This window comes from Panthera tigris (genome assembly GCF_018350195.1).
Source record: "Panthera tigris isolate Pti1 chromosome A3 unlocalized genomic scaffold, P.tigris_Pti1_mat1.1 chrA3_random_Un_scaffold_92, whole genome shotgun sequence".
Classification (NCBI taxonomy): domain Eukaryota; kingdom Metazoa; phylum Chordata; class Mammalia; order Carnivora; family Felidae; genus Panthera; species Panthera tigris.
In genome coordinates this window covers 1-27,318 of record NW_024962151.1, presented here as the reverse complement: position 1 = coordinate 27,318, position 27,318 = coordinate 1, and the positions used below count along the sequence as shown (strand labels likewise).

The 27,318-nt window shown below is 42.8% G+C and overlaps 1 protein-coding gene across 2 annotated transcripts; it reads right to left on the bottom strand.

Annotated features, from left to right (window-relative positions):
• Window positions 1-15,879: 15,879 nt before the first annotated feature.
• LOC122236203 (ral guanine nucleotide dissociation stimulator-like) lies at window positions 15,880-25,215 on the bottom strand. 2 transcript variants are annotated; one of them, XM_042977095.1, is made up of 13 exons: window positions 24,988-25,215; window positions 24,412-24,519; window positions 22,766-22,953; window positions 21,236-21,429; window positions 20,711-21,087; window positions 19,706-19,921; window positions 19,221-19,324; window positions 18,649-18,718; window positions 17,959-18,027; window positions 17,446-17,520; window positions 16,831-16,863; window positions 16,355-16,476; window positions 15,880-16,150 (listed from the first exon to the last, which is right to left on the bottom strand). In XM_042977095.1, the coding sequence occupies exons 1-13, from the start codon at window positions 25,171-25,173 to the stop codon at window positions 16,114-16,116; spliced, it is 1,779 nt and encodes a 592-aa protein (XP_042833029.1). In that variant the 5' UTR covers window positions 25,174-25,215; the 3' UTR covers window positions 15,880-16,113. The 2 variants fall into 2 exon arrangements, with proteins under 2 accessions (XP_042833029.1, XP_042833030.1); XM_042977096.1 differs by having other exon boundaries at window positions 24,978-25,066.
• Window positions 25,216-27,318: the final 2,103 nt, after the last annotated feature.

Genomic DNA, 27,318 nt, shown 5'->3' with positions numbered 1-27,318 from the left:
ACCTGATGTGAACCCCTTCCTTCCTTGGGTTTCAGATTCCACAGCTGTGTGGTCAGCCATCAGTGATGTGGAATCTGCTGCTTTCCCAACCTGATATCTATTCTCATGCCCAAGTCCAGCACCTCAGCTTTCCTTTGGGAAATATATCTCATTTGCATCCCATCCCAACAGTTCCAGGGGACAGACCCCACATTCTACCTACCTTTAAGATGAGTGTATGATCTAGCCAAGTCTTGCCAACTCCATCCTTAGGATGCTCTAATGGTTCCAAGGATGAGAATGTGACCCAAGCCAGGCCAAAGAAATATAAAGCCATGACTTTTCATGGAACTTAGGTGAAGGAGAAACCCCAGTAGAATTGCATTGAGTGGGTTTCAGCCTGGAGTTGTTGGAGGCCCCAGATGCAGTGAGAGATACTATGCCTAAGAATGGGGCCACCTCAAAAGCACTTAGCAAGATGGAGGGTGGAGAGAATCCAGGTCACATTGTGAGACTGTGAGCCCCTGGACTTGTCAGATCCAAACCCACTCTTAAACTTGCCACTTGGAAGCATTAATTTACTTCTACCATTTCAAAATTATTTAAGAATTTATTTATTTATTTATTTATTTATTTATGACACAGAATCCATAATCCCTGAGACTTTCTTGCATGGTGTCCTCACTGGGTGGGACATAGCTGGGGGAGACAGTAGGTATGGTAAAGTCTTGGTGGAGCTGAGGAACAACACTGTCCGTGTCTATTCCCTGTCCCTGGAGAGGGACACACCAGCGCAATGAGAGGAGAAGCATCAGGGAAAGAGATCCCTGGGCAGCTAGTTAACCTCTTTATATTTTCCTTATTTTAGGAGCTGTTTAGTTAAGGTGTATTTTTACTAGGAAATCACCCAACTCCTTTAGGTTTCCAGTGTGATGCAGCGGGTTTCTCTTACTTGACTTGGAATTTCTCTTCTCTGTTTTTCTTCAGAATTGTCACAGTTAATGAACAAATATTGATACATTATTTTTTAAAGTTTATTTGGAGAGAGAGAGAACGAGCATGCACAAGCGTGAGTGGGGGAGAGGCAGAGAAGGAGAGAGAGAATTCTTAGCAGGCTCTGCACTGTCAGCACAGAGCCAGACATGGGGCTGGGACTTCCAAACCGTGAGATTATGATCTGAGCTGAAATCAGGAGGAGGACACTTAACTTACTGAATCACCCAGGCACCCTGATACATTATTTTTAACTAAATCCATATTTTATTCAGGTTTACTTCATTCTACCTTTTCCAAATCCAGTATCCCATGCAGGGCATCATGTTACATTTAGTCATGTCTCTTTAGGCTTTGGCTTTGACAGTTTGTCAGACTTGCCTCCTTTCAATGACCTTGGTAGTTTTCAGGAGGACTGGTCAGATTTGTAGAAAGTCCTGAGTTGGGCTTTTCTTGGTGTTTTCCTCATTTATATTGGGATTTGGGGGTTTGAGGAAGCAAATCATGGAGGTAATGTGCTCTCTCATCACTTTTTATCAAGGGAACATGTTCTGGAGACCCCTTACCACAGCTAGTGTTAACTTTGGTCTCCTGGTTATCATAGTGTTTGTCAGGTTTCCCCACAGTAAAGTTACTTTTTCCCCATGTACATACAGTGTATCTTTAGGATGAAGACATATGCAGACCAACACTTTAGGAGAGGGGAGTTAGCTCCATTTCCTTGATGGGTAGCTGAGTGTTGACATCAATTATTTGGAATTCTTCTGCACAGGAGAGGGGTATTTAACCCCATTCATAAAAAAATTAATAATTTACTTTTTACCAGTGTAAATATCTGGATAGTTATTTCAATCTTTTGGTTATAGTCCAACACTCCTGTATTTGGTTGCTCAGTTCTTTCCTGCTTTGACTATTGAAAACATTATCCATTGACTCTTATTTTCCTTTGACATATTTGCATCTCTGTGGATTTTTGTCCCCTTGGTTCTGCCTTATTTTCTGATACTTCAAGATCATCCTGGCTTTTTATTTACTGTCTCAGTCCTAGTGTCAACAAGTTCTTCAAAGAACCCTGGCTCCTTGTATTAGAGAATGGTATTAAAATCTTACATGTGTGAACTAAATGTGTTTAATAGACTGTGCAAGCAAGTATATGCATGTATTCCAACTATGTATATACACCTAATTGCCAAGATTTCTGTGTGGGCTTTAAGATGGCAGCGTAGGAGGATGCTGGGCTCACCACGTCCTGTTGATCACTTAGATTCCACCCACATCTGCCTAAATAAATAACCCAGAAAACTTCCAGAAGGCTAGCAGAATGGACTCTCTGGAGCCAAGCATAGACAAGAGGTCTACGGAAGAGGGTAGGAAGGGTGGAGAGGTGGCGTGCACTACATGGATTGGTGGGAAGGAGGTGGGGTGATGGAGGGGCAGCTGGCCCGGCAAGGCAGAGCCCCCAAGACTGACTTGCAAAAGCAGAGGGGCAGGACTGCATGAGTTCTGACAGCCAGCAGGACTTATCTGGAATGTTATAAGTCAACAGCTCTGCTCGGAGAGTGGGAGGGAGAGTGGACACCGGGAGGGAGAGGTGTTGAGCCCCAGAAGACAGAGGTCAGCTTGGAGGGAGAACAAAGGCGCTGGCCAGCAGCATCTCCCTCTCCCATCGCCCAGTCAAAATCCCAAAGGGAACCAGTTCCCATCACCAAAATTGCTTCCACCGCACAAACACCCAATGTTGTGCTTCTGTGGATCCATCCCTCCGATGGGCCTGCCTCCCTCCCAGTGCTACAGGGCCCCTCCTGCAGGGGACCACCATCAGCAAAGCGAGCTGAGCCTGCCCCTCCCGCCCCTGTGCACCTTGCAGATCCACCCCAGGTAATACACCAGATCGCATCCAGGCTACACCACAAGCCTGGCAGTGTGCAAGTAGCCCAGACAGGGGCCACACCACGCCACAGTGAGTCCTATCCTGGGAGAGGGGAAGATAAGGTACACACCAGTCTGACTGTGGCCCCAGCGGTGGACTAGGGGCAAACATCAGGTCTGACTGCGCCCCACCCACCAACACAAGTTACTCCAGACAGCACAGGGGAAGTACCCTGCAGTTCTGTGGCACTCCAGGGACTATCCAAAATGATGAAATGGAAGAATCCTCCTCGAAAGAAACTCCAGGAAGTAGCGACAGCTAACGAATTGATCAAAACCGATTTAAGCAATATAATGGAACAAGAATTTAAAATAATGGTCATAAAATTAATAGCTGGGCTTGAAGAAAGAATACAGGGCAGCAGAGAATCTATTGCTACAGAGATCAAGAGAATAAGAAACAGGCATGAGGAGTTAAAAAATGCTGTAAATAAGGTGCAAAATAAAACGGAGGTGACCACAGCTCAGATTGAAGAGACAGAGGAGAGAATAGGTGAATTAGAAGATAAAATTATGAAAAAAGAGGAAGCTGAGAAAAAGAGATAAAAAAATCCAGGAGTACGAGGGGAGAATTAGAAAACTAAGTGATGCAATCAAAGAGAACAATATCGGTATCATAGGAATTCCACAAGAAGAGAGAGAGAAAGGGGCTGAAGGTGTACTTGAACAAATCATAGCTGAGAGCTTCCCTGATCAGGGGAAGGAAAAAGGCAGTGAAATCCAAGAGGAACAGAGACCTCCCTTCAGACGTAACATGAATCGATCTTCTACAAGACATATCATAATGAAACTGGCAAAGTACAAAGATAAAGAGAATTCTGAAAGCAGCTAGGGATAAATGGGTCCTAACATACAAAGATAGACACATAACTGTAGTAGCAGACCTATCTACTGACACTTGGCAGGCCAGAAAGGAATGGCAGGAAATCTTCCATGTGATGAACAGAAAAATTATGCAGCCAAGAATCCTTTATCCAGCAATCCTTTATCCTAGTCTGGCATTCAGAATAGAAGGAGAGATGAAGGTTTTCCCAAACAAAAACTGCAGGAATTCATCACCACTAAACCAGCCCTACAAGAGATCCTAAGGGAGATTCTGTGAGTGAAATGTTGCAAGGACCACAAAGTACCAGAGACATCACTACAAGCATGAAACCTACATAGGGTATCAGAATAGATTTAAAAAAAAAAAGACCCATCTATTTGCTGTCTACAAGAGACTCATTTTAGATCTGAGGACACCTTCAGATAGAAAGTGAGGGGATGGAGAACCATCTATCATGCTACTGGAAGCCAAAAGAAAGCTGGAGTAGCCATACTTATATCAGACAAACTAGACTTTAAATTAAAGGCTGTAACAAGAGATGAAGAAGGATATTTTATAATAATTACAGGGCCTATCCATCAGGAAGAGCTAGCAATTATAAATGTCTATGTGTCGAATATGGGAGCCCACAAATCTATAAAACAATCACAAACATAAGCAACCTTATTGATAAGAATGTGGTAATTGCAGGGGACTTTAATACTCCACTTACAACAATGGATAGATCATCTAGACACAGGATCAATAAAGAAACAAGGGCCCTGAATGATACATTGGATCAGATGGACTTGACAGATATATTTAGAACTCTGCATCCCAAAGCAACAGAATATACTTTTTTCTTGAGTGCACATGGAACATTCTCCAAGATAGATCACATACTGGGTCACAAAATAGCCCTTCATAAGTATAAAAGAATTGAGATCATACCATGCATACTTTCAGACCATAATGCTATGAAGCTTGAAATCAACCACAGGAAAAAGTCTGGAAAACCTCCAAAAGCATGGAGGTTAAGGAACACCCTACTAAATAATTAATGGGTCAACCAGGCAATTAGAGAAGAAATTAAAAAATATATGGGAACCAATGAAAATAAAAATACAACAATCCAAATGCTTTGGGATGCAGCAAAGGCAGTCCTGAGAGGAAAATACATTGCAATCCAGGCCTATCTCAAGAAACAAGAAAAATCTGGAATACACAGTCTAATAGCATACTTAGGTATTAGGAAATACAAGCAGAGCAGCAAAGACACATCAAACCTAGCAGAAGAAGAGAAATAATAAAGATCAGGGCAGAAATAATACAGAATCCAAAAAACAGTAGAACAGATCAATGAAACCAAGCGTTGGTTTTTTGAAAAAATAAACAAAATTGATGAACCTCTAGCCAGGCTTCTCAAAAAGAAAAGGGAGATGACTGAAATAGATAAAATCATGAATGAAAATGGAATGATTACAACCAGTTCCTCAGAAATACAAGCAATTGCCAGGGAATACTATGAAAAATTATATGCCAACAAACTGGACAACCTGGAAGAAATGGACAAATTCCTAAACACCCACACGCTTCCAAAACTCAAACAGGAAGAGATAGAAATTTTGAACAGACCCATAACCAGTGAAGAAATTGAATCAGTTATCAAAAATCTCCCAACAAATAAGAGTCCAGGACCAGATGGCTTCCCTGGGGAATTCTACCAAGACATTTAAAACAGAGATAATACCTATCCTTTTCAAGCTGTTCCAAAAAATAGAAAGGGAAGGAAAACTTCCAGACTCATTCTATGAAGCCAGCATTACTTTGATTCCCAAACCAGACGGAGACCCAGCAAAAAAAGAGAACAGCAGGCCAATATCCTTGACGAATATGGATGCAAGAATTCTCAATAAGATACTAGCAAATCGAACGCAAGAGCACATGAAAAGAATTATTCACCATGACCAAGTGGGATTCATTCCTGGGCTGCAGGGCTAGTTCAACATTCACAAACCAATCAATGTGATACATCACATTAATACAAGAAAAGATAAGAACCATATGATCCTGTCAATAGATGCAGAAAAAGCATTTGACAAAATTCAGCATCCTTTCTTAATAAAAACCATCGAGAAAGTCGGTATCGAAGAAACATACCTAGACATCATAAAAGCCACTTATGAAAAGTGAAAGTCTGCAAAAAGTGAAAGTTTGACTTCAAATTTGCCAATTTTGATGCCTTTGATTTCCTTTTGTTGTCTGATTGCTGATGCTAGGATTTCCAACACTATGTGAAACAACAGTGGTGAGAGTGAATATCCCTGGCATGTTCCTGATCTCAGAGGGAATACTCTCAGTGTTTCCCCATTGAGGATATTAGCTGTGGGCTTTTTATAAATGGTTTTTATGATGTGGAAGTATGTTCCTCTTATCCCGACTTTCTTGAGGGTTTTAATCAAGAAAGGATGCTGTATTTTGTCAAATGCTTTTTCTGCATCTATTGACAGGATCATATGGTTCTTATCTTTTCTTGTATTAATGTGATGTATCACATTGATTGATTTGTGAATGTTGAACTAGCCCTGCAGTCCAGGAATGAATCCCACTTGATCGTGGTGAATGATTCTTTTCATGTGCTCTTGCGTTCGATTTGCTAGTATCTTATTGAGAATTCTTGCATCCATATTCATCAGGGATATTGGCCTGCTGTTCTCTTTTTTTGCTGGGTCTCCGTCTGGTTTGGGAATCAAAGTAATGCTGGCTTCATAGAATGAGTCTGGAAGTTTTCCTTCCCTTTCTATTTTTTGGAACAGCTTGAGAAGGCTAGGTGTTATCTCTGCCTTCAAATGTCTGGTAGGATTCCCCAAAGAAGCCATCTGGTCCTGGACTCATTTGTTGGGAGATTTTTGATAACTGATTCAATTTCTTCACTGGTTATGGGTCTGTTCAAGTTTTCTATTTCTGCCTGTTTGAGTTTTGGTAGTGTGTGGGTGTTTAGGAATTTGTCCATTACTTCCAAGTTGTCCAGTTTGTTGACATATAATTTTTCATAGTATTCCTTGACAATTGCTTGTATTTCTGAGGGACTGGTTGTAATCATTCCATTTTCATTCATGATTTTATCTATTTGGTTCATCTCTCTTTTCTTTTTGAGAAGCCTGGCTAGAGGTTTATTAATTTTGTTTAATTTTTTTTTCAAAAAACCAACTCTTTCCTTGATCTGCTCTACTGTGTTTTTTTTTTATTGTGTATTGTTTATTTCTGCCCTGATCTTTATTATTTCTCTTCTTCTGTTGGGTTTTGTGATATATTTGATGTTCTGCTTCTATTTCCTTTAGGTGTGCTGTTAGATTTTATATTTTTCTTGTTGGGATTTTTCTTGTTTCTTGAGATAGGCTTGGATTGCAATGTGTTTTCCTCAGGACTGCCTTTGCTGCATCCCAAAACATTTGGATTGTTGTATTTTCATTTTCTTTTGTTTCCATATATTTTTAAATTCCTTCTGTAATTACTTGGTTTACCATTCATTCTTTAGTAAGATGTTCTTTCAACTCCATGCTTTTGGAGGTTTTCCAGACTTTTTCCTGTGGTTGATTTCAACTTTTATAGCATTATTATCTGAAAGTGTGTGTGATATGTTCTCAATTCTTTTATATTTATTAAGGGCTGTTTTGTGACCCAGTATATGATCTATCTTGGAGAATATTCCGTGTGCACTCAAGAAGAAAGTATATTGTGTTGCTTTGGGATGCTGAGATCTAAATATATCTGTCAAGTCCATCTGGTCCAATGTATCATTCAGGGCCATTGTTTCTTGACTGATTCTCTGTCTAGATGATATATCCATTACGTTAAGTGGATTATTAAAGTCCCCTGCAATTACCACATTCTTATCAATAAGGTTGCTTATGTTTGTGATTGTTTTATACATTTGCATGCTACCAAATTCAGTGCATAGACATTTATAATTGTTAGCACTTCCTGATGGATAGAACCTATAATTTTTATGAAATATCCTTCTTCATCTCTTCTTACAGCCTTTAATTTAAAGTCTAGTTTGTCTGCTATAAGTATGGCTACTCCAGCTATCTTTTGACTTCCAGTAGCATGATAGATAGTTCTCCATCCCTTCAATTTCAATCTGAAGCTGTCCTCAGGTCTAAAATGAGTCTCTTGTAGACAGCATATAGATGGGTCTAGTTTTTCATCTATTCTCATACCCTATATCTTTTGATTCGAGCATTTAGTCCATTTACATTCAGTGTTATTATTGAAAGATATGGATGGGTATTGAGGAGGGCACCTGTTGGGATAACCACTAGGTGTTGTATGGAAACCAATTTGACAATAAATTTCATATTAAAAAAATACAAATCAATGATAATTATTTTTAAAAAAGAGAAAGATATGGGTTTACAATCATTGTGATATCTGTAGGGTTTCATGCTTGTAGTGATGTCTCTGGTACTTTGTGGTCCTTGCAACATTTCACTCACAGAATCTCCCTTAGGATCTTTTGTAGGGCTGGTTTAGTGGTGATGAATTCCTGCAGTTTTTGTTTGTTTGGGAAAACCTTCATCTCTCCTTCTATTCTGAATGCCAGACTAGGATAAAGGATTGCTGGATAAAGGATTCTTGGCTGCATAATTTTTCTGTTCATCACATGGAAGATTTCCTGCCATTCCTTTCTGGCCTGCCAAGTGTCAGTAGATAGGTCTGCTACTACAGTTATGTGTCTATCTTTGTATGTTAGGACCCATTTATCCCTAGCTGCTTTCAGAATTCTCTTTATCTTTGTATTTTGCCAGTTTCATTATGATATGTCTTGTAGAAGATCGATTCATGTTACGTCTGAAGGGAGGTCTCTGTTCCTCTTGGATTTCACTGCCTTTTTCCTTCCCCTGATCAGGGAAGCTCTCAGCTATGATTTGTTCAAGTACACCTTCAGCCCCTTTCTCTCTCTCTTCTTGTGGAATTCCTATGATACCGATATTGTTCTCTTTGATTGCATCACTTAGTTTTCTAATTCTCCCCTCGTACTCCTGGATTTTTTTATCTCTTTTTCTCAGCTTCCTCTTTTTTCATAATTTTATCTTCTAATTCACCTATTCTCTCCTCTGTCTCTTCAATCTGAGCTGTGGTCACCTCCGTTTTATTTTGCACCTTATTTACAGCATTTTTTAACTCCTCATGCCTGTTTCTTATTCTCTTGATCTCTGTAGCAATAGATTCTCTGCTGCCCTGTATTCTTTCTTCAAGCCCAGCTATTAATTTTATGAGTATTATTCTAAATTCATATTCAGTTATATTGCTTAAATTGGTTTTGATCAATTCGTTAGCTGTCGCTACTTCCTGGAGTTTCTTTTGAGGATAATTCTTTCGTTTTGTCATTTTGGCTAGTTTTTTTTTTGTTGTTGTTCCTTATGCATTTTAAAAGCTTGTGTCTTCTCTGCACCTGTGAGCACTGCAATATTGAATGGAAGGTCACACACTGTCCAGTGCCTGGCCCTTCAGGAGGTGTTTTTTTTTTTTTTTTTTTTGTTTTTTTTGGAGATTTTTACTTGCTCTCTGTTGTGATGTTGGTTATTTTATTTCCCTACTCTAGTGGTATTTTCACCCTCCACCCGGTGCGCTTTGTTACTTGGAGTAGCCTTGTAAAGGAAAACAGATAGACAAACAGGAGACAAAAACACGCAAGCAAACAAATAAGAGAAACAAAGAAAGCTAAAAAACTGAAAACTAAAACAAAAATCCCACAAACACCAACTGCAAGTAAAGAACATGGTGGAGGCAGTCCTGATGGGAGAGCACAGACAAAGAGAAATGACAGGAGCAGGGATGAAGAAAAACATAAACATTGACTAGTCAGAGAAACTAAAAGTCTTAATCTAGAGGGAGAGAAAGGAAAATAAGGAAGGATGCAGGGAAGAAAAACCAAAATAAAGTTACCTAGACAGAGAAACTATATGGCTTGATTATTCCAGAGAGAGAGGAAGGAATGTAAAGAAGGAGGTGTAGAACATGTATCAAGAGCATGTATTAAATATATCCATTTAGACAAACCATAAACAAGACTAACCAGCCTAGAGGAGGGAAGAGATAAGGAGGAGAGATGGGGGTAGAATATATCTATATATCCAGAGGTGACCTAGAGTTAATCCAGGCAGTGCTGCAGCACTGGTCTGGGGGAGCTGTCCACAGTGTCTGTCCAGCTCCATTAGATACTCAGTTACCCAGTGTGAAGGGGTGTCATCCCTTGTAGTCTGGACCCACCTGCACTATGGGCCCTGGGACTGATCCCTGAGTCCCCACCTTGGTGGTGGTAGTGGAGGGGGAATGGCGATCCCCCAGTGTCTTCTTCACGGAGTTAGACCCAGTGGACTGTGTCATTCTCTCTGTGCCGTGGGTGCAGACGGGATGGTCCTTCTCACTCTGCCAACTCCCCTGACTCTGTGCTTGGCTAGGATTCAAAGTCCCACTCTGTACACTCTGGCACTGGGGAAGCGCCTCTTAGTGCGGTCCGATATGTGGTCCCGGCTGTCTTTGTCTGTGCTGGCACACTTCAGGGAGGACTGCCTTCTCCTACTGCAGACTGCACTGCCAACCTCGCTGCTGAGACCTGGGGGTGGCAGATGCAGGCAGCAGGCGGGCTTTGTCTTTTCCCACAGCACTCCAGGGAGGGGGATGCTTTGTCCCACTGTGTACTGCACCTTAGGCCAAGCCACTGAGCCCAGGGGTGGCAGACACAGGCTTTGTACTATCACACAGCCCTCCAGGGAGATGACCACTTTCTCCCACTGTGGACTGCATGCACCCTGACCTACCACCACACCCAGGGCTGGCTCCCCTACTCCCCAGGTGCAAGAACAGGGAGCCGGCCCCAGTCTGAAGAAAGCCCTGCAGTTAGAGATAGGATCCCTCTCAGTCTAAGTCTGAGGTCTTTCTCCTGCCCAGATATGGTCCTACACTTCCCTAGCTGCTCTTTCTCTTCCCTTTGTCTCTCCGCAGAAGGGGGTCCCTACCTTCCATACTCACATGGACTTTTTTTATTTCCCACAGTTTGCAATCACCCACCTATCTTTTCTCTGGTTTTCCCATTTTCTTCTTGGTAGATTCAGTCTCTTCATACCAGACTCTGGAGTTCAAAGTCCTTTGGCTTCAGCACCTCTTTGTTTGAGAGAGGTGGGAAGTATGGATCCCCCTACTTCTCTGCCATGTTGGCCCAAAGACTCATTTCAGATCAGAGGACATGTGCAGATTGAAAGTGAGAGGATAGAGAACATATATCATGGTAACAGACATCAAAAGAAAGCTGGAGTACCCATACTTATATCAGACAAACTAGATTTTAAGACAAAGCTTGTAACAAGACATTAATGAAGGCATCATATTATAATTAAGGGGTCTATCCATCACAAAGAGCTAACAGTTGTAAATATTTATGCCTCCAAAGTGGAGCACCCAAGTATATAATTCAGTCAATCACAGACATAAGCAAACTTATTGATAATAAGACTGTTATTGTGACTTCAGTACTCCAGTTACAACAATGGACAGATCATCTAGGCAGAAAATCAATAAGGAAAAAATGACACGTTGGACAAGATGGACTTAAAAGATATACTCAGAACTTTACATCCTAAAGTAGCAGAACACACATTATTCTTGATTGTACGTGGAGCATTCTCCAAAATAGATCACATACTGAGTCACAAAACAGCCCTCAACAGGTACAAAAAGATTGAGATAATACCATGCATATTTTCAGATCACAACACTATGAAACTTGAAACCAAACACAAGAAAAAATTTGGAAAACCGAAAATACATGGAAGTTAAAGAACATCCTACTAAAGAATGAATGGATCAACCAGGAAATTAAAGAAGATATTTTTAAAAATGTAAGCAAATGAAAACGAAAACAGGACAGTCCAAATCCTTTGGGATGCAGCAAAGGTAGTCCTAAAAGGAAAATACATTGCAATTCAGGCCTATCTCAAGAAGGAAGAAAGGTCCCAAATATACAACCTAACCTTACACATAAAGGAGCTAGAAAAACAGCAGCAAATAGAACCCAACACCAGCAGATAAGGGGAAATAGTAAAGATTAGAGCAGAAATAAACAGTATAGAATAAAAAAAAAACAGTAGAACGGATCAATGAAACTAAGATCTGTTGTGGTTTTTTTAAAGAAGAAACAAAATTGATAAATCCCTAGCCAGGAAAAAAAAAAACCCAATAGATAAAATCATGAATGAAAGAGGAGAGATCACAACTAACACCACAGAAATGCAAACAATTAGACAATACCATGAAAAATTATATGCCAGCAAACTGACAATTTGGAGGAAATGGAAAAATTCCTAGACAACCACATACTACAAAAACCCAAATGGGAAGAAAAGAACATTTGAACAGACCCATAACCAATGAAGATGTTGAATCAGTTATCAAAAATCTCCAAACAAATAAGAATCCTGGGCCAAATGGATTCCCAGGGGAATTCTCCCAGGCATTTAAAAAATTAATCCTATTGTTTTCAAACTGTTCCAAAAAATAGAAATGGAATGAAAGCTTCCAAATGCATTCTATAAAGCTAGCATTACCTTGATTCCAAAAACAAAGACCCCACTAAAAAGGGGAAATTATAGCCCAATATCCATGATGAACCTGGATGCAAAAATTATCAACAAGATACTAGAAAGTTGATTTCAACAGTATATTAAATGAATTATTCACCATGATCAAGTAGGATTCATTGGGCTGCAGGGCTGGTTCAATATTTGCAAATCAATCAACGTGATACACCACACTAATAGAAGGAAGGATAAGTCATATGATCCTGACAATAGACGCAGAAAACGCACTTGACAAAATATGGCATTCTTCATTGATAAAAATCTGCAAAGTAGGGATAGAAGGAATATACCTCAAGATAGTAAAGGCCATATATGAAAGGCCCACAACTAATATCATCGTCAATGGGGAAAAACTGAGAGCTTTCCCCCTGAGATCAGGAACATGACAGAGATGTCCACTCTCATTATTGTTGTTCAACATAGTGTTGGAAGTTCTAGCCTAAGCAATCAGGCAACATAATGAAATAAAAGGCATCCAACTGACAAAGAATAAGTCAAACTTTCGCTCTTCATGGATGATATGATACTGTACATGGATGACCCAAAATATGCCACACACACACACACACACACACACACAAAACCTGTTAGAGCTGGTACATGAATTCAGCAAAGACACAGTGTATGAAATCAATGTACAGAAATGGGTTACATTTGTATATACCAATAATGAAACAATAGCCCAAAGGTATATTAAGGAATCAATCCCATTTACAATTTCAAAAAAACCACAAGATATCTAGGAATCAACATAATGGAAGAGGTAAAAGATCTGTATGCTGAAAACTATAGAAGGCTTATGTAAGAAATTGAAGACAGAAGAAATGAAAAAAAAAATTCCATGCTCATGGATTGTAAGAACAAATATTGTTAAAATGTCACAACTACCCAAAACAATTTACACATTCAACACAATCCCTATCAAAATAGCATCAGCAATCCTCACAAGCTAGAAAAATCCTAAAATTTGTGTGGAACCACAAATGCCCCCTGAATAGCTGAAGTAATGTTAAAAAAGAAAACAAAAGCTGGAGGCATCAGAATCCTGGACTTTAACTTGTATTACAAAGCTGTAATCATAAGACAGTATCATACTGACACAAAAACAGGCACATAGATCAATAGAATAGAATAGAGAACCCATAAATGGACCCACATTATATGGCCAACTAATTTGCAACAAAGCAGGAAAGAGCATCCAATGGAAAAAAGACGATATCTTTATAAAGTGGTGCTGGGAGAACTGGACATCAAAATGCAGAAGAATGAACCCGAACCACTTCCAATTTACACAAAAATAAATTCAAAGTGCATGTGAGACATTAAACCATCACAATTGTACAGGAGAAAACAGGCAGCAACCTCTTTGACTTCAGTTGCAGCAACTTCTTACTTGACATGTCTCCAAAGGCAAGAGAAACAAAACAAAAAGTAACTATTGGGACCCCATCAAGCAAGATAGAAAGCTTCTGCACAGCAAAGTAAATAATCAATAAAACTAAAAGGCAATTGAGGGATGGGAGAAGATATTTTCAAATGACATATAAGATAAATGATTAGTATCCAAAATCTATAAAACACCTACCAAACACAACACCCAAAAAACAAATAATCCGGTGAAGAAATGGGCAGAAAACATGAATAGACACTTTTCCAAAAGGCATCCAGATGGCAAACAGACACATGAATAGATGCTCAACATCATTCCTCATCAGGGAAATACAAATCAAAACCACAATGAGATACAACCTCACACGTGTCATAATGGCAAAAATTGACAACTCAGGAAACAACAGATTTGGCAAAGATGTGGAGAATGGGGAACCCTATTGCACTGTTGGTGGTAATGAAAACTGGTGCAGTCACTCTGTAAAACAGTATGAAGATTCTTTAAAAAATTAAAAATAGAACTACCCTACAACTCAGCAATTTCACTATTAGGAAGTTATCCAAAGGATACAGGAGTGCTGATTTGAAAGGGCACAGGCACCCTGATGTTTATAGCAGAGCCATGAACAATATTCAAATTATGGAAAAAATCCAAATGTCCATGAACTCATCAACTGATGAATGGATTAAGAAGATGTACTAATGTAAAATGGGCGCCTGGGTGGCTCAGTTGGTTAAACTCCCACTTTTGGCTCAGATCATGATCTCACGGTTTGTAAGTTGGAGCTCCACATCGGGCTCTGTCCTGACAATTCAGAGCCTGGGGTCTGCTTCATGTTCTGTGTCTCCCTCTCTCTCTGCCCTTCCCCCACTCACACTCTGTCTCTCAAAACTAAACATTAAAACAAAAAGATGTGGGACACACACACATACAGACACACACAATAGAATTCTACTTGGCAATGAAAAAGAATGAAGTATTGTCATTTGCAACAATATAGATGGAAATGGAGGGTATTATGTTAAGCAAAATAAGTCAGTCAGAGAAAGACAGATATTATATGATTTCACTCATATGTGGAATTTGAGAAACTTAACAGATGAACATAGGGGAAGGGAAGGAAAAATAAGATAAAAACAGAGAGGTAGGCAAACCATAAGAGACTCTTAAATACAAAGAACAAACTGAGGGTTAAGGGTGACAGTAGGTTTGAAGGTGAGTTAAATCAGTGATGGGCATTAAGGCAGGCACTTTTCAGGATGAGCACTGGGTATCAAATGTAAGAGATGATTCACTGGGTTTTACTCCTGAAACCAAGACTACACTGTATGTTAACTAATGTAAAAAAAAAAGCTGCATAAGGAAATGCAGGAATGCTAGACATCCTAGCTCTTAGCATAGATGTTTATGGGACCATGTTCAGCAGCTGTGGCCATAAAAGTACATCACACATCTTTCCCCCAAATACAAAACAAGCAGAGGAGGGGATTCAGAGGTCATTGAAAGGGATCCCTGGAGGATTTAAATCTAGGTAAAGTGTTAACATGGAGCCCCTAGAGGAAGAATGAAAATGGAAAGTCCTGCCTGCCCTTAGTCAATTTGCAAATTACCTTCTCCTGTCCTTATCCTTTCCACATGTAGGGTTTGACCTCTTTACATGTTTTTGGCTAATGCAATTCCAGAGTTTGAACTAGAAAACTTAAAGTTTCAAATATTTGGTAAAAAAAAAAAAAAAAAAACTCCAAAAGAAAAAACAACACCTCAATAAAAGAAGCAGGAAACAAACCTTTTCCTTTAAAGTGTAGAAAGCAGCCACTGTCCTGGGGCAGGTAGTAGTCCTGGAAATTGTTACACTTAAGGACATCTAATTTCAATGGTTGCTGCCATTCCTGTGAAAGTAACTTCAACCTCTAAATCTCAGTAATTCTGAGGGGCTGTCTCTTCTTTTTTACCCAAATTCATTATACTGAAATTAACCTGTTCTCTAAGAGGAATTTGGGAGGAGGGCTGGCTCTTCTCCTTCCTCCCACATACAATAGCTGATGACTCTGTAAGATTTCTTAGTTCAAGAAAGAATATGAGAGTCTGTACACCATTTAAGTTGCTGTAGGAAGTAATAGAACCAAACCAAACTCCTGGGCTATAAAAGAAAGAAGGCTTTAATATAATAATATTCAAATCTAGCTTTTACTATTTAAGATAAATATTGCCACTCCAAGTAGGTAAATAGATGGGAGGAAAAAGTGTCAAGGAGATGGGATTCATCACAGCAAGTGTCCAAGCTGCTGAGGAAAGGTTGCACTATCACTGGACATTCACTCAGTCCTGAGCTTGATTGTGGCCAATTCTTCTTGTTCTTGAGTTCCACTGGTCAGTTAGGATTGGGGCTCCAGCTGGCAGGACAGGATGTAGCTAAAGAGAGAATGACACCTGTGAGTCGACCAGGAGCTACAATTCAGGTGTCTCTCCCAGTGTTTTCCCAGTAGCTGGAATCTGGTGTTCCAGTGATCACCAGGAAACAAGGCTTGAGGCTGCCCAGGGAGCCATGGATGCAGGATCCCTAGAGTGGCCACCAGAAAGAGTCCACGCCTTTGCTCAGCTCCTGATGGGCCTCACCTCTCATCCTCACTGAGTCGCTCCACAGCCTGGAACCAGGCTCTAAACTGCTCCTTCGGTTCTAGAGTGTAGTTATCTGCAGCCACCTGGAGGAGCATGATCTCTTTCATTACTTCGTATTCCTAGGCCAAGAGAAGAACAGGATGCACACAGAGCCTGGGTGGGTTGAGCAGTGGGATAGGGGACCAGTCCTAGGTCTTTGCACATGTGGCAGCCTTCCTTCCCTGATAAATTCATCCAGTCTCAACCTGTTCGCAGAGGTGAGTATAAATAGCCCCTCCTCCTGCAGGAAGTTATCCCTGATGCCACTCCCCTGACTTCACTTACCAGATGGATGGGTCTTACACTTTTTCATTATCAAACTATTCCAGTAAATGTGTGATGGAGGGGATGAAGCCAAGAAATATTCTTCCCAGGGGCATCTCTGGTATCCACTCCCCTACACTTCCCTAATAGGAAGTGCCACAAATGCTCACCTTAGTTTTTTTCTTATGGTTGATCTCATCGCCCTAGAAAGCAAATAGCCAAAGTCCATCAGAAAGAGCCCCTTGTTATTGCTTGTTCCTTATACACATCCTTTCTCATGTTGTTCTCGTGCCAGGACACACTAGAAGACTGTCCATACACAGATAACAGGACTGGGATATAAGCCAGGCTCTGGGGTCCAGAGAAAGGAGGACATGGGGTGGACAGTCAAGCACCTTATAGCACAACCCTCTCTGATGACAGAAGGGGAGGCTGAAACCTCTGGGGGGAGGGGGCTGTTAGGCTATGTAAGTGCTTGCCGATGTGGAGGTGCCTGACTTTGCTCTCCCCCCATAAGCAGCCTGAGAGGGAGAGGCTGAGGTCAACTCAGACAAACTTCATGCAGCTTTGCATTCAGACAGTCTTGGGCACCAGGACCAGTGTCATAAGTGCAAACTCCCTTCACTCATCACTGAGATGAGAAACTCTAGCTCACAGGGGTAGCTGTGAAGCTCTCATGAGGGGAGGTTTGCCAAGTACTGAGGTCTCAGGACTCATTACAGGGGTTCTCCACTCCCAAACCTCAGGATTCTGGGCCCTCCTACACAATCTAGAGGTTCACTCACCTTCAGATAGTCCTCCATTGCAGTGTCCAGCATCACCATGTCAGTGAGGAAAGTGCCAAGGAAGGGGACAACACCCTGTGTCATTAGAGTAGGGGTGGGATGAGTCCCTGCTCTCAGGTGCACACAGGGACCCTCCCTTGAAAATGCTTCAGCCTCCTGGTCCACCCCAGGTTCTCACATGGAGCAGCCTAGGATCCCTAGCAGCCGCCTCTCAATTCCCCCTTACCCTCACCCTCCAAGGACATCAGACTTCTCCTAATCACCACCAGGGCCTGCTTTTAGAAAATCAAATTGTATGTAGTCCTAGGCCCCTCTCCACCCACAAATCCATTCTGCATCCAGCTGGATAGACCCTCCTCCCAGTCACTTTAAAATAAGAGTTTTGGAAGCTGTGGCAACAAGAGGAGGAGCTGGAGTAGAAAGGTCCACCTGTCTTGATCTGGAGGCCTCCAGCTGTCAGAGAGGAGCCCTTCTCCTCTCACTCTGGAGGCTCTATTCCCCAGGAACACTCACCTTCTTCTGCAGCCTTTTCTGGGCTCTCTGGCGGCTCATCATCAGGGTGGCCCATTTAGATGGCCGCTCCTGCAGGGGCAAGGACAAGTTCATTGAGACCATAATATCCTCAGTCCACTCCCCCCCCCCCCACCATCTTTGACTTGAGACCCTGGACATCTGACCCAAGTCAGCTGGTACCAATGCTACATTATCCTTAAACATGCTGTGAGTGATTCTAGCACAATCTCAGCTCCAACATTCACTCCATGTGTGACCTTGAACTTGCAGCCTGGCCTTCCTGAGCTTGTTTTCTCATTGAGAAAAGTGAGAACACCACCTACATCACATGGTCTTCTGAGGACTCAGTGTCCTATTACTATCATTATTGTTTCCCTCCACCCATCCCAACCCCACTACTGAGCAGAGGGCTGTCCTCTGGGCTCTCAAGCTGTATACAGGTCCCCATCTGGACTAGCTGTTAATATGGAGAGACAGGGTGTCTATAGCATCTGGTTGAACAGCACCTTCTTGCTCCACCCCCAATGGAATCTTCACCCCAAACTGTAACCATATTCATACCAAAGGCTTCACCTCCCCAAGGAATGCTTCAGATCATTCCCCTACACAGCAGTCTTTCTTCATCCACTCAGGACCCTGTTCCCTCAGGCCCCACCCTCTCTCTTCCCAAACCTCCTCCTCCCATGATACCTTCAGGAACAGTTCCCTTCTCTGTGGGTTATCTTCAGTGCACAGCTTTTTAAATTTTTGAAAGCTCTTCCTGAATAGAGGAAAAAATGGCAGAAAAAATTATAGGAATCATGTGGCTTGAATGTAAGTCCCTCTTATTTGAGTACTCCAAAAAGTCAAACTGCCAGTATTAGGGTTTTCTCTGGATTCCTCTGAGAACTAAGGTGTTTGTAGGACATGGAGGGAGCTCTCATGTGAGTCATCCAGTGCCACCATTTCCATATTAATTGAGCAACTCTGTTTCAGTCAGGTGTGGTTTCAATTGGGCAGAGAGTTTTGTTGCTGTAAAGTAAGCGCTTGATAATATTTAATTTGGGTCAACTCAGTGCGTGATATTTAAGAAAAAATATTTCTGTAGCTGGAGTCAGGGTGGACTATTCTCCAGGGTGGGTTATAGACCTGTACACCAGCCCAGGTTCTATTGCCAGGGTTTGCTGCCTCCCAGGAGGGTCCCAGTTACTGAGGGGGAAAAGATGTGCATATGGGAAATCCCTCATCCACCCTGATCCTTCTATGGAGAGAGGCATACTCACCTGGAAACTTTCTCCCATGTCTTCTTCAGAGAGTAAATTGAGGCACTCTGCAGAGCAGAGAGGATGGCATGCAGTGAAGAGTAGTTCCGCATGATTTGACAGGCCTGGGGAGGGAAGAGAATGAGTGGTCATGTGGGTAGCAGGAGTCCTATTTGCTCTAAAGTATCAGTCTCCCTCAGTTTAAATTTTCCCTCCAAGATGACAGATATCCAGGTGCCTGCAGAAGGGCACATATAAGACCCAAAGAGTAACACTGCTGGGGAGAGGGAAGATTTTAGCTCATTCCAAGGAAGGAGCCAGGTAGGAACTGAGCGTTCCACCATTGGGACATGCAAGTAAAGGTCAGCATGTCCCTGGAGGGAAGAGCCTAGGGACTGTGCAGACCCTAGGGCTTAGACTAGGGACTCCAACCCTGAGAATTGATAAAGGAAATATCAGTTTCCAAGGCTCAGAAGAGTGACTCATCTTGGCCTCCCATAAAATACCTTGGCCACCTTTATCCAGTGCTCCACCACCATGGCCCTGTCCTGGGCTATCATTCTTGGGTTTCCAAGGCAGGTGGTGATGACACAGTTGACCACACTGTTAAATTGGGTGACGGTAGCACAGACTGTGGGTGCCAGGTGCTCATTACCAGGCTTATTCCGCTTGGACCAGATGGAGCCCAGGCACTGATGAGGCAGCACCTTCTTGAACAGCTCCTAGAGAATGGGGTGGGGAGGGTAGGAGTGTTCAGCCAGCCATTTCACATTCAGGATTAGTGTCCTAGGTAGGAGGTTACCAGGTCAGAGCTTTAGTTCCTGAAGCTGAGAATGTGGCCTGAGCCTGATTGGAATCCCTGGATTTCATTCCATTCTATTTTCACTGAGGGAGTCAAGTACAGGAAGACCTAGGAGTGAATACTGGCAGGGAAGGAAGGAGAGAATTTGTACCCTGGTCATCCTTGCTAACCCCAGCCTCTAGATGACAGTTCAATGTGACTCCTCACAAGGGGGCATTTTCCACTCCACCTGTTTTTCCCTTTGGTCCTACTCTCCTTTCGATGCACATTCCCCCATGACAGTTACAACCATAGGTTTCTCTGTTTCCCCTTGTAGTTATGTACATGTCAGATGCCTAATAAGTGCACAGGGTGTTAAGACTCCAAGGAAGATGGGTGGGTGACCCATGGACTTGACTGCACCCAGTGAGCTGTCTTCCTCCACCTGAAGGACCAGGGCCTACCCATTTTTCTAGCTGTTCTATCTCATTTAATCTACACAGTAACTCTGCATCAATTCTTATCAGTGCCTATCTCTACAGTTTGCAGCTGGACAGTGAAAGCTTGATTTAAGGACCTTGGCAGGGTAACATGGTTGATAAGTGGTCGAGCTGAAATTTGGACCCGGACTATAGTAGTCCACATCAGGGAAAGGCAGGTCTGGGTTAGCTGACGGCAAAAATGTAGAAAGTGCCCTGCCCTGTCCTGCCCTGAGAGCCCAGCTTCTTACCGCATCTATGTACGTTAGCTGCTCTGCCACCAGCTTGGGAGGGAAGTCCATGAGGCTGGGCTTCTCCTCATTCAGCTGGTTCTTTGGGGTCACATGCCCGTGGCAGGAAGGCTCTGGCGCTGGAGTTGGCTCTGTCTCTATTTTTAGAGCTGGAGTTAAAATTCTAAGTAAAGCTGATGATTGAGCTGATTGTAGCTGTGGACCTGGCACATATGCTGAAGAAGATGTTAGCACTTGTTCCAGTTCTGGAACAGCTGATGGAGGTGATGCTGGCTCTGACGCTTGAGGTGATGGTTGAAACATAACTGGCGCTGTCTCTAGTTCCATAGTAGACCCCTTTTCTGGCTCTGCAACTGGAAGGAGCCCTGGGGCTGGCACTGGACCAGGATAAAGAGAAAGGTTCATCCACATAACTGACTTTCCAGGTGCCTTCCCAAAAACAGGACAGGTACCATTGCTTTCAAAACAATATTCAGCCCATGAACCCCACCCCAGTTAGTCTTCCCAGATTTTAATCCCCTTTACCATCTGACTCTGCCTCAGTGGGCTCCAGAGTTTCCTGATGCACCAGGATAAGGGCGGTGTGGTTCTTCAGGTTCCAGTCATGCAGCTTCATATCCACATAGGCTGTCTTTACTTTGAAACTGGTAAAATTCAGAGACTGCCAGGTATCCTGAAATTTCTGGTCAGGCCATGTACTCAAGATGGGAGAGAGGGTGCTGGGTAGAGTCATGTGTGGAGAAGCATCAGAGGCCTGGCCTTTTATTCCACACTGTACTCCCACAGCATCATTATTTCTCTATGGATCCCAGAGGATGGCCCAGCCCACTTCCAACCCCGCCTTTGCAGTGGAAGGCCTAGTCATCCAGAAAACCTGTGTGAGTCTGGTTTTTTCACTGATACTCTTCTCACCACGGCCTTGGGCATAGTCAATGCCATCCTCAGTAAAGACCAGTAATAGGGCTTACGTTTGAGGCCGATTTATGAGCAGTCTTCTCACTACACCTTCTGTTCTTGGCCCTAGTTGCTGTGGTAAGCAGAGGTAGATATGGAGAGAAGCAGGCAGAGCCAGATAGAACAGTAGAAGGGATGGGTCTCTTAGGCACCAACTGAACCCAGACTGTGCTTTGCTTCCCAGTTTTGGGGCCCCATCCACAGCTCTCTTTGACTCATTTGCTTCTTCACAGGAAGCCCCCAAACATAAGCCCTCCTATGGAAATCAAGAGATCTGTGAGTTCCATGGTTCTGAAAGTCCTCCTCCAGCCACAACCCCTAAAGTCTCTTATGCTGCTCTGTGGATGCAGGAGGCCCTCCTACTGAACCTGAAGACCTGAACATGAGTATGTTTACTTGGTCTTGTAGTCTGTCATAATGGTCAAATAAGGGACAATCCTTTCATACCCAGAGGACGCCATGAAAATGTCACATATAATGAACCAAGGACATGAGTGTAGAGTGATTGCCTACTCTCTGACTAGAATTGACACCAAGGCATTGTGTCTACTTTATTCACTGAATTATCTTAGTGACTAGAAAAGTGCCTGCATTACTAGGTGATTAACATATACTGTTGATTGAATTAACCCAACCAGTACTTTTCAGATAACTGTGTGGGCCATGGGTGCCTCTGCCTGTCCCCCAGCAAGCCCTAGTCTGGCCATATAAAGGAAAAATACCAAGCCCAGCTAGATAGAATCTCAGAAGTCCTTTGCAAACAGGACAACTTCTGCTTTCCATGTCCTTTTCTAAATTCAGAAGTGCCACAGGCCTGCGAGGGTTGAGGTTGAGAGCTTCTTCACTGGAGAGAGAGAGAACTATTAAACCTAAAGATACTCAGCATGTCCAGCAGCCCTTTCTACAGAGTCAGGCACCAGATAAGCCCATGCCATGTTTTCTCCCATAGTTTACTACAGTTGACACTGTGAGGTTCATCCTCTTACCACCGCACTCCCAGAAGAGGAAAGTGAAGCTCATAGAGGTGCAGTGACATTCCCAAGATACACAAGTAGTAAATGGGAGGCTCCCCCCTGTGCTGTGTATGAGGCAAGCACTCACCTTTTGAACTGCTGTCCCAGGACTAATTGGGCCATGGGGAACACCTGGTATATGCAGAAAATGGTTGTGATGTTTGAGATGTTTCTATCCTGGAAAGGTGATTGTAGCAGGGACTGTAAAAAATTTTCCATTGTGCCTTCCTTGAGCTTCAGCATTGTACAGGCCTCATCCAGGGACAGGGTTGATTCCTTTTAACACCGGGTAGACAAGGAGGGGCATGTAGTCAGCTTCAATACCATGAACTACCAGGAAGATCAGGGTCTGGTTCTCAGACCAAAGACCCCCATCCCTTTGGGAACTTGTGAAAGAGAAGGGACTCGGGTGCCCACACAGAATAAGGTTCTAGGCTTAAAATTGCAATTGGTTTTATGGGGGAAATGATAAACCATTGGTAACTTCCAAGCATTCTCTTAGCTGAGCAACAATAGCACTTCTTTTAATAGCCTATATTAAGAGCATTATGCCAGTGAGTCATCAGTAAACATCCCTACTGTAGATATGAGAAAACAGAGGGTTAGAATTTCGAATGCTGCTCAAGATCATATAGGTTAGTCCTGAGAATTGTCAAAAGCATGGGCTGCATTTCCTCTAAGCTAATGAGGCTTGGTCTGTTCCTGATAGGGAGAAAGTTTCTGGGGGAAACCACCTTCTTCAGCAGGCCCCAGGGAGCCAGTCAATTGTAGTCTGGGTTCCAGGCTTACCCTGATCATCTCTGGGTCCCGAGAAAGGACATGAATCTGGACCTGTTCTCACCCTATACCAGCACTTGATGTTGTTGCTGGACTGATGCACCTGCTGCTTGTCAAGGGAGATGGAATTTAATCCTTAGAGCAGCTCATCAAAGATTTCCTGGGTGAAACTCTTAAAAGACAGAGGCAGGTATCTCAGCCAGGAGGCATCAAAGTCCTTCCACCCAATTAGTGCTTCCATGTTATGGCAGATCTAGCAACCTAAAACATTCTTTTAGGACACTTAAGATTTTCCCTGCATCACTGTTGACATGAAAACAGAATTGAATCCTGTCAAGTTCCAACAGACTTGAAAGGCTGAAACAGTGGCACACAACCTCCTTTATGGAATATTATGAAGACATATAAGAACACAGCTCATGACTTGGTGGGCCTACAATAATTTAATGTGTTCTGAGAGACAAGACATTACAGAAACATATAGAATGGCTTCATCCCACCCTTAATTTTGTGTTAAATCACCCTGTTTTGTGTGATGATATGTAAGGGCTTGGAGAAGTTCTGCAAGGACAGTGGAGCTGAGTGCTACCCAGGATATCTGGGGCAAGTAGGTAAAATAATAAAACAGCAGTAAAATGCAAAGATACTCATGGCCTCATGAAAAGTAAAAAATAAATAAATAAATAAAAATGATTAATTAAAAACATTAAATATGTTCTCTATCAAAATATAAAAAATAAAATACATACACAATACATGCATTCTCTACCATTCCAACATATGTAAAGAGTGTCCTCCTACCTTACCACATAGCTGGTGGCAGAGGTTTGGATATTCAGATTATTTTGTGGTTGGGCCTGTGGGACGCTCATGTGGAAATACAATGTGAGGGCCTCAGGTTTGGCCCCATATTTATGTGCAGGCCCTGGGTGTGAAAAACCCTCTTCCCATTCTTACCTCAGAGCAGCGCTGATTCTTGGTATCCTTCTGCACCTGACACTTATCTAGGGCGCTGCCGTAGTTGAAGCCATGGACCAGCTCCTCAAAGATATCTTGGGTGAAGCTCTGCAAGTACAGTGCCCCGTAGTCGGGCCAAGAGACCTTAGGGTCCTCCCTGGACATTGCCACAAGGGGACATCCCCATTAGAAATTGTGTTCTCTACAGTACAGGCTAAGAGGGGAAGCTGTAAAGACATCCAGCAAGGAGGAAACCAGAAGAAACTCTAGGGCTCGTAATTAACATATAGGTAGTTGAACTTGGTCCCCAGCAATTATCGTCTCCTGCCTGCCAAGACCTGGGGTATGAACATGAGAGATGTGCTAGGCTTTCAACACCTGACATCTTGCTTCTGCTCATGAAGGGCATAGCCCTCGTCCTCTGTCCCCTCCCCTGATCTCTCTCTCTCTCTCTCACACACACACACACACACACACACACACACACACGAGGGGCAAGAGGTGTAGGCCTGCTCTGGGCAGGATCAGAGTTGTGGCATGCTCTCCAGTGGGCTGCCCTGAGCTACCTTGTGTTACCTGTGAGCGCCTCCTGCCAAATGACCAACAGCTTCGGAGATGAGGGCTGAGCTGATGTCTACAGTGACATAAAGGTTTCTCACTCTGGGCTTTCTTAAGCCCACATATCCTGAAAATGGGGATACAGCAACAGAACATTTTGTTCTCTAGAGTGACTCTGGGCAAGTGAGCTGGAAAGCAGGCCATCTCTAGAATGTGGGCACCTGGTTACCAGAGTTCTAAGTTCTGTTGAAGCCTATCACCAAGGAAGTGAAGTCACTTTTTCAAGATTCCAGTACCTGGGGCCCTTCTTTAAATGAGACCTATCTAGAACCCCTTATTGATAGTTGACTGCTTATCTTTCTCCTCCAATGTCATCTCCTTAACTGTAAACAATGAGTCAAAAATGCCATAGCCACAACTCCCTGGAAATGCAAGTAGGGTTCTAATTTTGAGGATACAGAACTGAATTCAGCTTTTTTTCTTTGTTTTACCAGTTATATGTCCTAACTCAATGTGTCTCTCAAGTATTCCATAGTTTCCTAATGTGCATGTTGGGATCAGGCTAGAATATACTTCCTAGGAGCCTCATCGGGTGTAAATGGATAATATATGGATAATATTTATAATATGTGTGGGCTGGGGCACCTGGGTGGCTCAGTCGGTTAAGCGTCCGACTTCGGCTCAGGTCACAATCTCGCGGTCTGTGGGTTCGAGCCCCGCGTCGGGCTCCGGGCTGATGGCTCAGAGCCTGGAGCCTGCTTCCGATTCTGTGTCTCCCTCTCTCTCTGACCCTCCCCCGTTCATGCTCTGTCTCTCTCTGTCTCAAAAATAAATAAACTTAAAAAAAAATTTAATATGTGTGGGCTGTTGTCCAGTGTATCTGAGGCCCAAAATCAAGTATGGAAGAATTAAAAAAAGGGGCGGGATGTGGCATGGAGTACTATTCAAAAGAGACATCAGTGTAGTAATGGAACAGCCACTCTTCCTCTTGGCCTTATTTTAATACGGGTCCCATGATGGGGTAGAATGGTAGTAAAACCAGTTGTTTCCTGTTGTATTTAGAATGAGACTCAGTTGTCTCATTTCAATCTATGAGGGGGCAGCCTTCACAATGGCTCCCCATGCTGACTTGTGGTATATTGTTTTGTAACTCCTAAGTGGCTAGCGACTGGTTTCTGACCGATAGGATACAGCCAATGTGATGGAAAGTCATGTCTAAGTTTCAATTTCAAATAGTCTTTCACTTCCTAGTTACTTCCTCTCATGTACCATTTCTCTCCTCTTTCCCTTTCCCTTTTTCTTTATCCCTTTTTTCTTTACCTTTCTTTAACCAAAAATCAAGTAGTGTTTTGAGCTGCCATTATATAGAGGCTCACATGGCAGAGAACTGAGGCAGTGTCCAGGCTGAAAGACACATAGGAACCCAGGCTCTGAGTCCAAATGGCATCCTGAATCATATGAGTCAACTTGGGAGAAAATATTCTTCCAATCTAGCCTCAGTTGAGGCCACAGCTGCAGCTTCTGACATACCCTGAGGCTGGGGAACCAAGTTAATATGTGCCTGGTTTCCTCATCCACAAAAAATTGTGAGGTATTAAATATATGTGTTTTACAGTGCAAGGTATTGGGACAATGCAGTAACAGAAGAGCAACAGATAACTTTCTACCAGGCCTCAGCACTTCTCCCTGCCCCTCCTCCCTCCCCTTTGCTCTCCTCCTAGTTTCCCTCCAGCCACACTGGCTGCCTTTTTCACCTCCTCTGGACAAACTGGCTTCTGTTAGTGAGTGTCTGAAGCAGTGGTAGCTTCTTCCTGACACACTGCACGATGACTTGTTCAAGTCTAGCTCCCTTTTGTCATTCTGTTCTCAGCAATGTCATCCCCAGTGAGGCCTTTCATACCTTCCTACCCAATGACTCTCCAGCCTTCATTCATAGCACACATCATTTGCTTTTTTCTTTCACATGCCTTTGCTTTTGTGCTATTGCCTATCTCTAGACTTGAGTTCCTGGAAGGCAGGTAGCTCTTGGTATTTTCAGCTCCACACATGGGCCCAACAAGGTACCTGGCATCAGGTTAAAAGCTTAGTGCATAGTTAATAAATAAATGACAAGGTCTTGGAGCCCATCTCCCCTTTTAACCACCTACACTGAAGAGAGAAATACTGCTAACAGTTTCAAGTTGTTTCTGGGCAGGAGGACAACCACAATGGCCTGTACATGACTTTTCATGCTCCAGTTCCTCCAGCAGAACACCCTAGGTATCATGGAAGAAGACTTCTTTTTTGGGGGTGAATTCTGTTCTCCAGCTCTAGCATTATAGCCCCAAGCAGGCATACCACGGAAAAAAG